Genomic DNA, 15,547 nt, shown 5'->3' with positions numbered 1-15,547 from the left:
TTATGTTAAAAAATTCGTCTTTTTGCATTAAAAATTCAATTTTTTTCGTAGAAACTTATTTTTTGTTAAAAAATTCATATTTTGATTTTGAAAAGTCAACTGCAATCTTTTTTGCAGGAAAATTCAACTTTTTTGAAAATTTCAATTTTTTGAAAATAAATATTTATCTGTTTTAAGAGAAATTTATTTATTTTTTTAAATAAAAATGCAACTATTTGGTAAATTATTCAATAAATTTGTTAATTATTCTTTTTGTTTAAAAATTCGTCTTTTTGCAATAAAAATTCAATTTTTTTTGTAGAAACTTATTTTTTGTCGAAAAATTCATATTTTTATTTTTAAAAGTCAACGGGAATCTTTTTTGCAGGAAAATTCAACTTTTTTGAAAATTTCAAATGTTTGAAAATAAAAATTCACCTGTTTTAAGAGAACATTATTTTTTAAAAATAAAAATGCAACTATTTGGTAGAGAATTCAATAAATTTGTTAATTATTCTTTTTGTTTAAAAATTCCTCTTTTTGCATTAAAAATTCAATTTTTTTCGTAGAAACTTATTTTTTGTTGAAAAATTCATATTTTGATTTTGAAAAGTCAACCGGAATCTTTTTTTTAGGAAAATTCAACTTTTTTTGAAAATTTCAATTTTTTGAAAATAAAAATTTATTTATTTTTTTAAATAAAAATGCAACTATTTGGTAAATTATTCAACAAATTTGTTAATTATTCTTTTTGTTTAAAAATTCGTCTTTTTGCATTAAAAATTCAATTTTTCTCGTAGAAATTTATTTTTTGTTGAAAAATTCATATTTTTATTTTTAAAAGTCAACGGGAATCTTTTTTGGAAGAAAATTCAATTTTTTAAAAAATTTATATATTTTTTAAATACAAATTGAGTTGTTTTAAGAGAGATTGAATCACTTTTGGATAAAAATGTAATTCTTTGCTAGAGAATTCAATAATTTTGTTAAAGTCCATTTAAAAAAAAAATAATCAAAATTCATCTGTTTTAAGAGAAATTTCTTTTTTTTTTTAATTCTTGAAAAGTCGACTGCAATTTTTGTTTCATGAAACTTCAACTTTTTTCGAAAATTTCTTTAAAAAAAAATTCATATGTTTTAACAGAAATTTCATATTTTTTTTATCAAAATGCAACTACTTGTTATATAAATAAACTATTTTATTAAAAATACATCCTTTTCGGTGAAAAATTTGTAGTTTCGGGCTGAAAATTAAATTTTTTGAAATTTTGAAATTTCAATGTTTCTGGATAAAAATGCATAAGTCTCGCGAAAAGTTGATTTTTTCCTGAAAAGTCATCTTTCGGTTTGAAAATTTTGAAAACTTTTAAACCTAAAAAAAAATAATTTCATTTGAAAAATGGCGGGAGGGGGGGGGGTAAAATGCATCCATTTTGTAGGGAATTTTTTTTTTGCTGAAAAGTCAAATTCTGCTTTAAAAATTAAATTTTGAAGACAAAATTCGTCTTTTGACTCAAAGGTTTAACAATTTAAATAAACTTTTATTTCTTTCTTGCGTGAAAAATATTTATTTGTTGCAAATTCGTCTTTTTCTTGGTATAAATTTAATCTTTTTATATTGAAATATAAAATATGGCACTTTTTTATTAGCAATGTATCGTTTTAGGTTGAAAATTCAACTATTGTGTCCAGAATTTAATAATTTTGTAGAAAATTTGCGTTTTTTTGTTGTTGTAAATTTAATATTTTGGTATTGAAAATAGAAAATTCGTCTCTTCTGGTAGAAAATGTATCTTTCTGGTTCAAAATTAAACTAATTTCTGAATAAGTTTACGCATTTTGTGGAAAATTAAACTTTTTTGGAAAAATTTAAATCTTCTTAGCTGTAAATTCTTCTATTTTTATTGAAAATTGAGCTTTAATTGAAACTTTAAATTTGAGAATTCATATTCTCGGGTCGAAAATTCGTGTTTTTGGCTTGAAAATTAAATTTGGTAGAAAAGTCTTGTTTTTTTATTGAAAATTAATTCCCTCAAATGAAAATTTCACTACTCTATTTATAGATAAAATTGATTTTCTTTTAGTTAAAAAATTAAACTATTTAGTTGCAACATTTTTGAAGCAGAATAAATATGAAGAAAATTCGTCTTTTTCGGTATAAAATTATTCTTCTGAGGAAAATTTATATTTTTTGTTTGGAAATTTGATTATTTGGTCGAAAATTCAACTTCTTAGTTAAAAGTTAAATTTGGGATGAAAATTAATTGTTTTAATTGAAATTTGAACTTTTTTGTTTAAAATTCACAAATTTCGGGTTAAAAATTCAACTGTTTTGTATAAAATTCGTCTTTTCAGGTTTAAAAGTAATTAATTTGGTAAAAAATTCAACTTTTTTTGTAGATTGCTTTTTTTTATTGAAAATTAATTCTCTGGAATGAAAAATTAACTTTTTTAGTTTAGAAATTCAACTATTTAATCAACAATTTTTGAAACGAAAAAATATAAACTATTTTTTTTTTAATATTGAAAGATATCGCATCCATTCCATAAACTTTTTAGTTTAAAATTTATATAATTTGTTGCAAATTCGTCTTTTTTGGTAGAAAATTAAGCCTCTGAGTGAAAAATGCAAATTTTTGTTAAAAAATTTAATTATTTGATTAAAGGTTTATAATTTTAGTTGAAAACTTTACATTTTTTGTCCGAAAATTAATTTTTTTGAATTAAAAATTTAACTTTTTTGTGAAAAATTCAACTGATTGGTTAAAAATAAGCACTTTTGTTAAATATTCAAATTCAATAAATAATGTAGTATAAAATTAAACTTTCTGGTCAAAAACGTATTTTTTTATTGAAAATTAATTCTCTCGGATGGAAAATTTAACTTTTTTGGTAACAATACAATTAATTAGTAAAAAAAAATGTTAGAAACGAAACAAATATAAATTAAAAATTAATTTTTTTAAATATGGGAATCAAATCGCATCCATTTTTTAAACCTTTTAGTTGAAAATTCGCCTTTTTTGGAAGAAAATTAATCTTCTGGTCGAACTTTTTTTTTAATTTGATTATTTGGTTGAAAATTTATAATTGTAATAGTAAATTTGACTTTTTTGGGTAGAAAAATAAAATTCTTTATTTAAATTTTAACTCTTTTGTTGGAAATTCCAATAATTGGTTAAAAATTAACTTTTAAGTTGAAAATTTATATTCTCGGGTTAAAAATTCAACTGTTTTCTAGAAAATTTGCCTTTTTCGCTTGGAATTACATAATTTGGTAAAAAATTAAACAATTTTGTCAAAATATTTTTTTTTATTGAAAAATAAATTCTCTCAGATAAAAAATTAAATTTTTTTAGTTTAAAAATTTAACTATTTGGTCAACAATTTTTTAAAATGAAAAAATATAAACTTAAAATTAATTTTTTAAAAACTTGAAATTATGTCGCATCCATTGTTTAAACTCTTTAGAATAAAATTTATATAATTTGTAGAAAATTCGCCTTGTTTGGTAGAAAATTAATCTTCTATTGGATTTTTTTTTTGAAATTTGATTATTTGGTTGAAAATTTATAATTTTAATAGTAAATTTGACTTTTCTGGGTAGAAAATTAAAATTTTTAATTGAAATTTTAACTCTTTTGTTGGAAATTCCAATAATTGGTTAAAAATTAATTCTTAAGTTGAAAATTTATATTCTCGGGTTAAAAATTCAACTGTTTTGTAGAAAATTCGTCTTTTTCGCTTGAAATTGCATAATTTGGTAAAAAATTAAACAATTTTGTCAGTCTTTTTTTTTATTGAAAAATAAATTCTCTCAGATAAAAAATTTTATTTTTTTAGTTTAAAAATTTAACTATTTGGTCAACAATTTTTTTAAATGAAAAAATATAAACTTAAAACTAATTTAAAAAAAAATTGAAATTATGTCGCATCCATTGTTTACACTTTTTAGTGTAAAATTTATACAATTTATTAAAAATTCGTCTTTTTTGGTAAAAAAACTAAGCTTCTGGGTGAAAATTCATCTTTAGTAATATAAAGCTACTTTTATAAATAAAGAATAATTTTTAATAATTTTCATAATCCAAATTTAAAAAAAAAAATTAAGGACGCTCTCGAAAAAATCCCCTGGAATTTCCAGGTTTTTCCAGGTATATATAAAAAAATAAAGAAATAGTGGAATGAATGAACAATAATGAAAAATAGTTTCTTCAGTAAAAATTAAAAAATTAAAAAATATAAATCCACGTTAACATTTTCAATACTCTAAATTAAAGAATCAATTAATGCAATTAAAAATTTTCAAAATTATATTAAGTTATTTTTTACGCTAAAAATGTAAAAATTAAAATTTTTTTCAACTCAAAAGTTCTTAAAGTCGAGTTAAATGATTTTCATATTAAATAGTTTAAGCATCCTTGAAAAGCTTTAAAATTTTATTTCAAAATCTTGCGAAATCTAGAAGTTGTTTTAAATTTTTTCAAATTTAAAATTATTTTTGAAAAATTGTTTTTAAAAATTGTGAAAAGCCACAAAAGAATAAAAACATTTTCTGAAGATTCTTGGGAAAATTGAAAATGATTTGTCATTTTGAAAAAATATTTTAACAGAATATTTAAAAAGATTTTCAGAGATTTTCAGAATGGTCAAAAAAGAATTTTAAGGATTTAAAACAAAATTATTTACTTTTAAATATTTCGCTCCAATTTTCTCATCTAAAATGGACATTCAAATATTGTGAATTATTACATTTTTTTTCTTAATTAAAAAATTTCAAAATAAATTGGTTAAAAAGTGAATCATTCAGACTGAAACAATATTTTTAATTTAATAAAAGCCTTTAATTATGAATATATTATTATTAAATTATTTTTAATTTGAAAATAGTTTATAAAGTTTTAATCTGAAAATTTTTAAACATTGAACGAATTTAGAAACGTTTTATTAAATAAATTATTGTTCAGTTTTTAATATTTAAAGTACAGATCCATTTTAAAAATTATTTATTCATTTATTTATATTTACAGTTGATAAAACAATACTGTTTTTTTATCAAAAAATTTCAAGCTCTTAATTATTTGGTTGAAAATTCAACTTCTCTGTTAAAAGTTAAATTAATTTCTTAAAAGTTCATTTCCTTGTTTGAAGATTTCTAATTTTAGTCGAAAATTTGACTTTTTCGGGTTGAAAATTAATTAATTTAATTCAAATTTAAACCTTTTTGTTTAAAATTCACAATTGTCGAGTTAGAAATTCAACTGTTTTGTTGAAAATTCTTCTTTTCAGCTTTGAGGTTGAAAAATTTGGTAAGAAATTCAACTATTTTGTAGAAGACTTTTTTTTTATTGAAAATTAATTCTCTAGAATGAAAGTTTAACTTTTTTAGTTTAAAAATTCAACTATTTAATCAATAAATTTTAAAAACGAAAAAATATAATCTAATTTTTTTTTTAATATAATTTTTTTTATATCGCTTGAATTCTTTAAATTGTTAGGTTGAAAATTTATATAATACGTTGAAAACTTGTCTTGTATCTTATAAAATTAATCTTCTATGTAGAAAATTGCTCTTTTTTGGAAATTTGATTATTTGGTTAAAGATTTATAATTGTAGTAGAAAATTTGATTTTATAGATAGAAAATTACAATTTTTAATTGAAATTTTAACTCTTTAGTTTGAAAATTCATATTCTCGGGTTAAAAATTCATCTGTTTTGTAGAAAAATCGTTTTTTTTAGGTTGAAATTAAAAAATTTGAGAAAAAAATTAAACTGTTTTGCGGAAGTCTTTTTTTATTGAAAAATTAATTCTCTCAGATGAAAAATCTAACTTTTTTAGTTTAAAAATTCAACTATTTAGTCAACAAATTTTTTAAATGAAAAAATATAAAATTAATTTACAACAAATTTGAAATGATTTCGCATCCACTGTTTAAACTTTTTAGTTGAAAATTTATATAATTTGTTAAAAATTGGTCTTTTCTTGATAAAAAATTAATCGTCTGGGTGAAAAATTGATTTTTTTGTTTGGAAATTTAATTTGGTTGAACATTTATCATTTTTGTACATTTTTTGTTTGAAAATTAATTTTTTTTCAATTGAATATTTAACTTTTTTGTGGAAAATTCAATCGATTGGTTAAAAATGAACTCTTTTGTTAAATATTCATATTAAATAAATAATGTAGTGTAAACTTGAACTTTCTTGTCGAAAAGTCTTTTTTTTTATTGAAAAACAATTCTCCCGAATTGAAAATTTGAAATTTTTTGGTAAAAATACAATTATTTATTTTAAAAATTTAGAAAGGAAACAAATATAAACTAAAAATTACATTTTTTAAATATGGAATCACATCGCATCCATTTTTAAACAATTTAGTTGAAAATTTATCGTTTTGTTTGAAAATTTAATTATTTGGTTCAAAAATTCAACTGTTTTTTAGAAAGTTCATATTTTTGCTTCAAAATTCAACTGTTAATTTTTTATTTAATTTTTAATGTAAATTTTTGTATAGTAAAGAGAACAGAAATCTTTTGTGTTTAAAAATTCTTGGATAAAAATGCAACTGTTTAATTAAAAATTAAACTATTTTGTTAAGAAAAAATTATACTTTTTGGGCGAAAATTCTTTTGTTTTGTAAAAAATTTAACTATTTCGTAAAAAATGGACTTTTCGTTTAAAATTTATATTTTGTTGTTGAAAAATGAACTTGAAATTTTTTCTTGATGAAAGTTCAAATGAAAAAAAAAACAAATTCTCGTTTTTAAATTAATTATTATTAAATTTATTTTATCTGTGGGATATAGAAATGCATTAATTCAATGTTTCTAGACAAAATTCCAAATAATTTATCATTTTCTTTTTATTTCTTCACAAGTTTCAGAAAACACTTCACCTCATTCACAAATTCATTTATTATTAGAGATTTATTCTAAAACTACAAAATAAAAAAGAAATAAAAAGAATACCAAAACACTACCGTTGTAGAATTTAAATTCACAACACAATTAAAAAAAAAATAGCTTTCAAATATCATCAAAAATTCAACCACGGTAGTGTCATACTCTCCTGACTTTTTTTCTTTTTCTTTTCCCAAGTCAAAATTACTTTTGGTAACCCTTGCCACTCTGCAGGGCTCTCTTCAGTCTTCCAATTAGACTCAAATCATTCAAATCTCACGTTAAAAAAAAAAAGCTATCTTAACTTTACAATACTCCCATTTGTTCATCCAGAAAAGATGCTTTACATTTTTTTCTTCTTTCTCTCTTTCACAGACACGAAGAAAGTCACTCTTCCGAACAAAATTCGACACTCGTGTCTCGGCTAAAGGACGATAAAGGTGTCGCAAAGTTCGACAATCAGGACAATTGAAATTGCATCTGGTCAGCGGTCGAATAACTGTAGAGAACAGGCGTGTCCGAAGTCGTCGCATCTGTGCCAGTTTGAATCGCAAATAGTTGCTCCTCGTAGATGGTGGAATGGGCGGATTCGCTTTTACGCTCGCCATTGCCTGAGGTGCCACCTAGCGGATTGTCGCCTTTTGTCGCCTCGCGATATTTTTGCAGATAGAGTTTCAGCGGCTCGACGTAATTGTCAAAGCCGAGGGTCGTCATCGCGAAGAGGATGTCCTCGCCGTTGATCGTTTTCCGTTTCTCCATGTGACACCGGTCGCTCGCCTCCGAGGTGATAAACGAGATAAATTCGGAGACGCACTCCTGCACGCACTCACGTGCGTCCTTGGCTATTTTACCGGACTCGGGGATCGCCCTCTTCATGATTTTCGCTACATTTGCGATCGGGAGGAAGCGATCCTGTTCGCGGAGAGGACCTGCTGCGCCTCCACCTCCGCCACCCTGGAGCGGATCTCCACCATGATTCGAATCATCCGTGTTCTCTGGATCATCTGTTTTTTTTTTCAATTTTCACCATTTTAGAATTATTTTTATCATTATAATATTTTGGTTTGAAAAATTAACTGGAATATTTTCTCAATATCATATAGGTCACAGTGGGTGAACATGACCCAAACTCTAAAAAACTAAGATCCTCCAGTAATATTGAGTTCTAACAATCTAAAAAAAATATTTAGGTATTCTTGAAGGTTTTTTAAAAAAAAGGTTTAATAGTTTTTGTCACCAAATTGCCCATTAAAAAATTGTAATGCTTGGGTGAAATTCACCCACGGTGACCATCTAGGGTTAAAAATGCTTCTGTTTTAGTACGAATTTCATCTTTCTTGGATAAAAGCGCAACTATTTGGTAGAGAATCCTAAAATTTAGTTAAAACCTCAACTTTTTTAGTTAAAAATTCGTAAAAAAATCATATTTTGATCTTGAAAAGTAAACTGGAATAATAGAAAATTGAACTATTTTTCTTTTACAACTTTTATTTTCATTTGAAAATTCATCTGTTTCATTAGAAATTTCATTTTTCTTAAATGAAAATCCAACTTTATGGTTAAAAATTCTTTTTTTAAATGTATACTTTTAGTAAAAAATCATATTTTCTGCTGAAACTTGAATCATTTTGTTGATAATTTAATAGTTTAGTTATCCTCTATTTATTTTTAGCCTTATTTTCAGCTTAAAATTATTTTTAATATTATAATATTTTATGAATATTTTGGTTTGAAAAATGAACTGGAATATTTTCTCAATATCATATAGGTCACAGTGGGTGAATATGACCCACACTCTAAAAAACTAAGATCCTGCAGTAATATTGAGTTCTAACAATCTAAAAAAAATATTTAGGTATTCTTGAAGGTTTTTTAAAAAAAGGTTTAATAGTTTTTGTCACCAAATTGCCCATTAAAATATTGTAATGCTTGGGTGAATTTCACCCACGGTGACCATCTAGGGTTAAAAATGCTTCTGTTTTAGTACGAATTTCATCTTTCTTGGATAAAAGCGCAACTATTTGGTAGAGAATCCTAAAATTCAGTTAAAACCTCAACTTTTTTAGTTAAAAATTCGTTAAAAAATCATATTTTGATCTTGAAAAGTAAACTGGAATAATAGAAAATTGAACTATTTTTCTTTTACAACTTTTATTTTCATTTGAAAATGCATCTGTTTTATTAGAAATTTCATTTTTCTTAAATGAAAATCCAACTTTATGGTTAAAAATTCTTTTTTTAAATGTATACTTTTAGTAAAAAATCATATTTTCTGCTGAAACTTGAATCATTTTGTTGATAATTTAATAGTTTAGTTATCCTCTATTTATTTTTAGCCTTATTTTCAGCTTAAAATTATTTTTATTATTATAATATTTTCTCAATATCATATAGGTCACAGTGGGTGAAATTTACCCAAACTTTAAAAAACTAAGATCCTGCAGTAATATTGAGTTCTAACAATCTAAAAAAAGTATTTAGGTATTCTTGGAGGTTAAAAAAAAAGGTTTAATAGTTTTTATCACCAAAATTGTCCATTAAAATATTGTAATATAACAGCAAATTTGAAGTAATTAGGATACTTTACGAAGAGTTTGAAAAGTTTTTTTGGGATGAAATTCACCCGCGGTGACCACCTAGGGTTAACCCTTAAATGACACACATCCAAAGAATAACGTAGCTGACACTTGGGGTCTTTTGGACCCCAACGTTTTTAAACTGTTGTAAAAAGGTTTAATTTTTGATATTTTTGTTAAGAAGTTTTTTTGTGTATTCTTTAAGATCTCTTCTAAAGAATTAATCGGTATAGTAACTTAAATTTTATTTTTAACACTTTGAAAAAAAATTGAAAAATTCATGGAATTTACGAATTTTTATATTCGTTCAAAAATGGTCTGGGGTCCAATGGACCCCCAGTGTCATCTAAAGGTCAAAAATGCATCTGTTTTAGTACGAATTTCGTCTTTCTTGGATAAAAGCGCAACTATTTGGTAAATAATTATATATTTTTTTTAATTCATCCTTTTAGGTAGAAAAATGGAACTTTTTGCATTTTGTATAAATATTCAACTATTTTAAAAAATGCAATAAAACTGTATATGTTTTAGAAGAAATTTAATCTTTTATGGATAAAAATACAACTATTTGGTACAGAATCCTAAAATTTCGTTAAAACCTCAACTTTTTTAGTTAAAAATTCGTCTTTTTGGTTTGAAAATTCATTTTTTTTCGTAGAAACTTTTTTTTTGCAAAAAAATTATATTTTGATCTTGAAAAGTAAACTGGAATAATAGAAAATTTAACTATTTTTGTTTTCCAACTTTTTTTTTATTTGAAAATTCATCTGTTTTATTAGAAATTTCATTTTTCTTAAACGAAAATCCAACTTTATGGTTAAAAATTCTTTTTTTTTAAATGTATACGTCTAGTAAAAATTCATATTTTTTGCTGAAAGTTGAACCACTTTGTTGAGAATTTAATATTTTAGTTACCCTCTATTTAGTTTTAGGCTTATGTTTAGCTTAAGATTATTTTTATTATTATTATATTTTATTGATATTTTGATTTGATAAATAAACTGGAATATTTTCTCGATATCATATAGCTCACAGTGGGTGAAATTTACCCAAGCTCTAAAAAACTAAGATCCTGCTGTAATATTGAGTTCTAACATTCTAAAAAAAATATTTAGATATTCTTGAAGGTTTAAAAAAAAAAGGTTTAATAGTTTTTGTCACCGAAATTGCTCATTAAAATATTGTAATGTTTGGGTGAATTTCACCCACGGTGACGATCTAGGGTAAAAAACGCATCTGTTTTAGTACGAATTTCATCTTTCTTGGATAAAAGCGCAACTATTTGGTAAAAAATTATATATATTTTTTAATTCATCCTTTTTGGTAGAAAAATGGAAGTTTTAGCAATTTAGATAAATATTCAACTATTTAAAAAAATTTAATAAAAATTCATATGTTTTAGGAGAAATTTAATCTTTTATCGATAAAAAAACAACTATTTGGTAGAGAATCCTAAAATTTAGTTAAAACCTCAACCTTTTTGGTTAAAAATTCGTCTTTTTGGTTCGAAAATTCAATTTTTTTCGTAGAAATTTATTTTTTGTTAAAAAATTCATATTTTCAACTTGAAAAGTAATTTGGAATAATAGAAAATTTAACTACTTTTATTTTACAACTTTTTTTTATTTGAAAATTCATCTGTTTTATTAGAAATTTCATTTTTCTTTAATGAAAATCCAACTTTATGGTTGAAAATTCTTTTTTTAAATGTATAGTTTTAGTAAAAATTTATATTTTTTGCTGAAAGTTGAACCACTTTGTTGAGAATTTAACAGTTTAGTTAGCCTCTATTTAGTTTTAGCTTCATTTTTAGCTTAAAATTATTTTGTTAACTGAAAATCAAATTTTTTCTTTTTTTTATAAGTTTTTTTTTTTAGTTAAATATCCTCGGTTTTTTTTCTGAGAAATAAAACAATTGCCTTAGTTTGAAATTTAATTTTTCTTGGGTAAAAGCGCAACTATTTCGTAAAGAATTCTTTTTTTTTAATTCATCCTTTTTGGTCTTTTTAAATTGGAAATTTTTTTTTATTTTTTTTTGATTAAAAAATTGTTACATGTTAAAAATTCGTTTTTTAGCTTTACATTTTTCAAATATTAATTTCATTTTTAGTTATTGAAATATAAACTATGACACTTTTTCGTTGAGAATTTTTCTTTCTAGGTTGAAAATTCAACGATGATGTCAGAAAATTTAATTATTTTATTTGTAGATTCAAGTATTTTGTTGAAAAGCAAATTTTTATAGTAGGAAAGAGAGTTTTTTTGTCTAAAATAAATTTATAAATTAATTTGTCTTGTCGAAGTATTTTTTTTATTGAAAATTAATTCTCTCCGATAAAAAATTTAACTTTTTTAGTTTAACAATACATATTTTTTTGTAGAAAATTAAGCTTGTGGAAAATTCAACTGATTGGTTAGAAATGAACTCTTTTGTTAAATATTCATATTCAATAAACAATGTGGTACAAAATTAAACATTCTTGTCGAAAATTACTCTTTTATTCACTATTAATTCTCTCGGATGGAAAATTTAACTTTTTTGGTAAAAATACAACTATTTAGTGAAAAAATTATAGAAGCAAAACAAATATAAACTAAAAAGTAATTTTTTTAAATATGGAATCAACTATTCTGTTGAAAAATTCGCCCATTTTGGTTCCAGTAAACTGTTTTTAATTTAAAATAAAATTCTTCTCTTGGTTCAAAAATCAAATAGAATATTTTTTGATGAAATTTAATATTTTTTATGTTTCCGGGGCTTCCAAATAATAATAAAACAACAAAATGTAGAACAATCTAACATACACTTTGAGGTTAGGAACGACGGAATAACAAAACAAAGTCAAAATGGTCCAAATAAAAGTATAAAACCATTCTACAAAATTTAATATGCTCCAAGTCTTATTCTGAAAGCATTTAAGCCTCTGATATATAAAAATTGTATTTTAAATTGTATAATTTTCATTTTTAAATCATTCGCAACAAAATTTTTCAGTTTCCAAAAATTTTATATGAAAAATGAGTTTGTTAAAAAAATAAAGTTTTGATCAAAACTACGAAAAGACAATTGCTAATCATAAACAGAAAATATGAATAAATCAACAAAATGTGGGGAAATATAAAAATCGACATTTTGAGGTTAGGAACCACGGAATAAAAAAATCCGCGAAATCTTAATTTCTCTAATTGATTGAAAATGATGAAAAACCACCACTTAGGAAAATGTATGATAATATAAGTAAATAATGGAGGACTTGAGTAAGGAAAAGAAGGAAAACAATTTTAAAAAAAAACGAAGAAACTGGTTGTTGACATTGAATATTTAGTTTCTTTTAACGATTTCGGAATGTTTAAAAAAATGGACAGCTTTTTTCTTAAATAATAAAATATTCTCCATACCTTCTATATCACCTCCGATGTAATTTCCAGAAACTCCACTGCCAAGGAAAGTTGTTGTACCTAAAGGACCTCCGTCGTCGCCACTTTCCCCACTGTTTTCCATTTTGAAAAACGTTTTTAGTTTTTAATCTGTATTTCCGCAGTAAATATTTGTCAAGGCAGGTGAATGTGTGAGGCGCTTTCTTTCGTTTTTTTTTCAGCTGACTATTTAATTGATTTTAACTTGAGTTTTAACGTAGATTGTTACTGTTTTTCTGTTTTTTTAACGAGTGACCACTGACCTCCCGCTAGTGTTTTAGTACATAGAGTAAAAAATTTGTAGAAAGGAACACAATTCATCATTGTGAATAAAATCCACCTTCTTGAATCTTTAGGTTGGTGGCGCTAGTGATAATTGCCGCCACTAGTCAAAATTCCGCGAAAATTCAAATTGGATAAAAGAAAATGTGCTTTTGTACAAATAAATAATAAGGTTTTTGTTAGTTTATTCATATAACAAGGTAAAAGTGTCAGTCGTTTAGTTTGAAATTAAAACAACTTTACTATTTTGAGTACTGGTCAGTTCTTCAGAATTCATCTGTTATATTTCAAAATTAAAGCACTTGGCTAAAAATTCAATTATTACCAAATAGTAGAATTTTCAATTGATAAAGATAAACTTTAAACAAAAAATAAAATAACAAATTTTCTACAAAATTTTCAGGTTTTCAACCAAAAAAATTAAGTTTTTACCAAAAATTGATTCGTGAAATTTTCAGATAAAAAATTGAATTTCCAAAAATATAGTTCAATTTGTTACAAAAGAAGTGAATTTTGAACTAAAAAATAAAAAATTTTCAGTCCGAAATAGAATAATTAAATTTTACCTTGAAAAATTCATTTTTAACCAAAAAAATACGCATTTTCTAATAGAATAGTTAAATTCGCACCCATAGAAATCTAAAGTAATCAATCGTAAAAAAATTACTTTTTAACAAAGTAATATAACTTTAAACCAAAAAATGTGAATTTTTGACGAAAAGGTCAATAGTTCATATTCCAACAGAAAAAAAAAAGATTATAATACTAAATGAGTAAAAGTTGAATTTAACCAAAAAAGACAATTTCTGAATAAATTACTTAATTTTGACGTTCATAAATTTAACAATTTTCAGTTAAAAAAATAATGTTGAGCAGAATAAATGAGATTAGAACAAATTACTTCAGTTTTCAACAAAAACTAATAAATTAACAACTAGAATATTAATTTTTAACAAAAAAAAAAACAATATTCTTAAGAAACTAGTGAAATTTTTAACCACAAAAATGAATTTTGATCTTTTAAACCAAAATAGAAGAATTTTTAACCGAAAATGGGAAGCTAAATTTTCATTCAATCAATTTTTAACGAAAAAAAACTTATTTTTACTAAAATAGTTTATTTTAAACCAAAAAGATAAATCTTTAGCAAGCAACGTAAAATTGACTGCATAGTTGACATTTTTACCAAAAAATATTTTAAACAAAATTTGTAACAAAATAGTTAAATTTTCAATATATTGATATATTCGGGTCCAAATTCTGCGAAAATTCAAATTTCATATATGAAAGAAAGCTTTTTTTCACAAAATGGCAACAAAAGTTTACAGTTTATTTATAGAATAGACTCAAAGTGTCAGTTATTCAGTTTGAAAAGAAAAAATTAAAAATTTTGAGTATGGTCAGTTTTTCTTTCGCAAATATAACATTATTCTTTACTGAAAGAATGTTCAAAAGTAAATGTTTTTAAACTTTTTCTAGTTTTTGTAGCAAAAAATAAAAAATAAACATTTTATCAAATTAAACGAATCAACTGTTTAGGAGAAAAAATTGTCATCCTTTTTTTTTGGTTATATTCAGCTGTTTATATTAAAGTATTATCGATTGAAGCTTCTTCTAGTTGGTTGAAAATATGTATTTAATTTTAATTTTATTTTTGGTTGAAAGCTGATTTTTTTATTTAAAAAATTACATTATTTGTTTAAAAATAGTCATTTTCGGTTGCATTCAAAGGCTTTCAAATTAAAATATTTTTTGGTTGAAATGTCAACTATTACATTTTACTTTGTTTGTTCGAGTTTTGAACATTCATCTCTTCATGGTTTAAAATAAATTATTTTTGTGAAAACCAATTTTTTTCGTTGAAAAATGATAAACTGAAAATTTAACGTGTCCATTTTTGGCTAAAATTCTCCTCTTTTAGTTTAAAAAACGAACCATATGAATGAAAATTCATATATTTTATTCAAAATTAATTTTTTTTGCTTGAAAATTATTGTTGATGGTTAAGAATGAACCTTTATTGTTGCAAATCATTTTTCGATTGAAAATTTATCTAATTTTTGACAAATTCTTTTTTCTTTTCTTGAAAATTGACCTTTTTGTTGAAAATTCGACTATATATGTTCCTCACAAAAAATTCTTCTTCTTGAAAACTCGACTTTTTGGTAGAAATTAAAAATTATTTCTTGAAAATGCATCTTTTTGTTCGAAAATTCATCTTTTTGGTTGAAAATTCATTATTTTTGTTCGAAAGTGTAAGTATCTCGTTCAAACCTCTTCTTTCTTGGTTCAAAATTTTTTGTTTTTTATTAGTGTTTCTTATTAGTGTTTTATTAGTTTTTTATTAATATTAAAATCTTTTTTGGTTGAAATATCAACTACTCAAGTTTTC

At 23.4% G+C, this 15,547-nt stretch overlaps 1 protein-coding gene across 1 annotated transcript; it reads right to left on the bottom strand.

Moving 5' to 3' along the window:
* Positions 1-7,050: 7,050 nt before the first annotated feature.
* Positions 7,051-13,153, bottom strand: LOC117170112 (nuclear transcription factor Y subunit B-4). Its single transcript, XM_033356645.1, has 2 exons — positions 12,856-13,153; positions 7,051-7,884 (listed from the first exon to the last, which is right to left on the bottom strand). The coding sequence occupies exons 1-2, from the start codon at positions 12,956-12,958 to the stop codon at positions 7,340-7,342; spliced, it is 648 nt and encodes a 215-aa protein (XP_033212536.1). The 5' UTR covers positions 12,959-13,153; the 3' UTR covers positions 7,051-7,339.
* Positions 13,154-15,547: the final 2,394 nt, after the last annotated feature.

This window comes from Belonocnema kinseyi, chromosome 3 (assembly GCF_010883055.1).
Source record: "Belonocnema kinseyi isolate 2016_QV_RU_SX_M_011 chromosome 3, B_treatae_v1, whole genome shotgun sequence".
Lineage (NCBI taxonomy): Eukaryota > Metazoa > Arthropoda > Insecta > Hymenoptera > Cynipidae > Belonocnema > Belonocnema kinseyi.
This window is presented reverse-complemented; position numbering and strand designations above follow the sequence as displayed.

Excerpts from the sequence above, each read along its gene's own strand:
- LOC117170112 (XM_033356645.1), bottom strand. The coding sequence starts at position 12,958 with ATGGAAAACAGTGGGGAAAGTGGCGACGACGGAGGTCCTTTAGGTACA. Across the intron at positions 7,885-12,855 it reads CATCGGAGGTGATATAGAAG|ATGATCCAGAGAACACGGAT; the intron begins GTATGGAGAATA and ends AAAAAAAAACAG.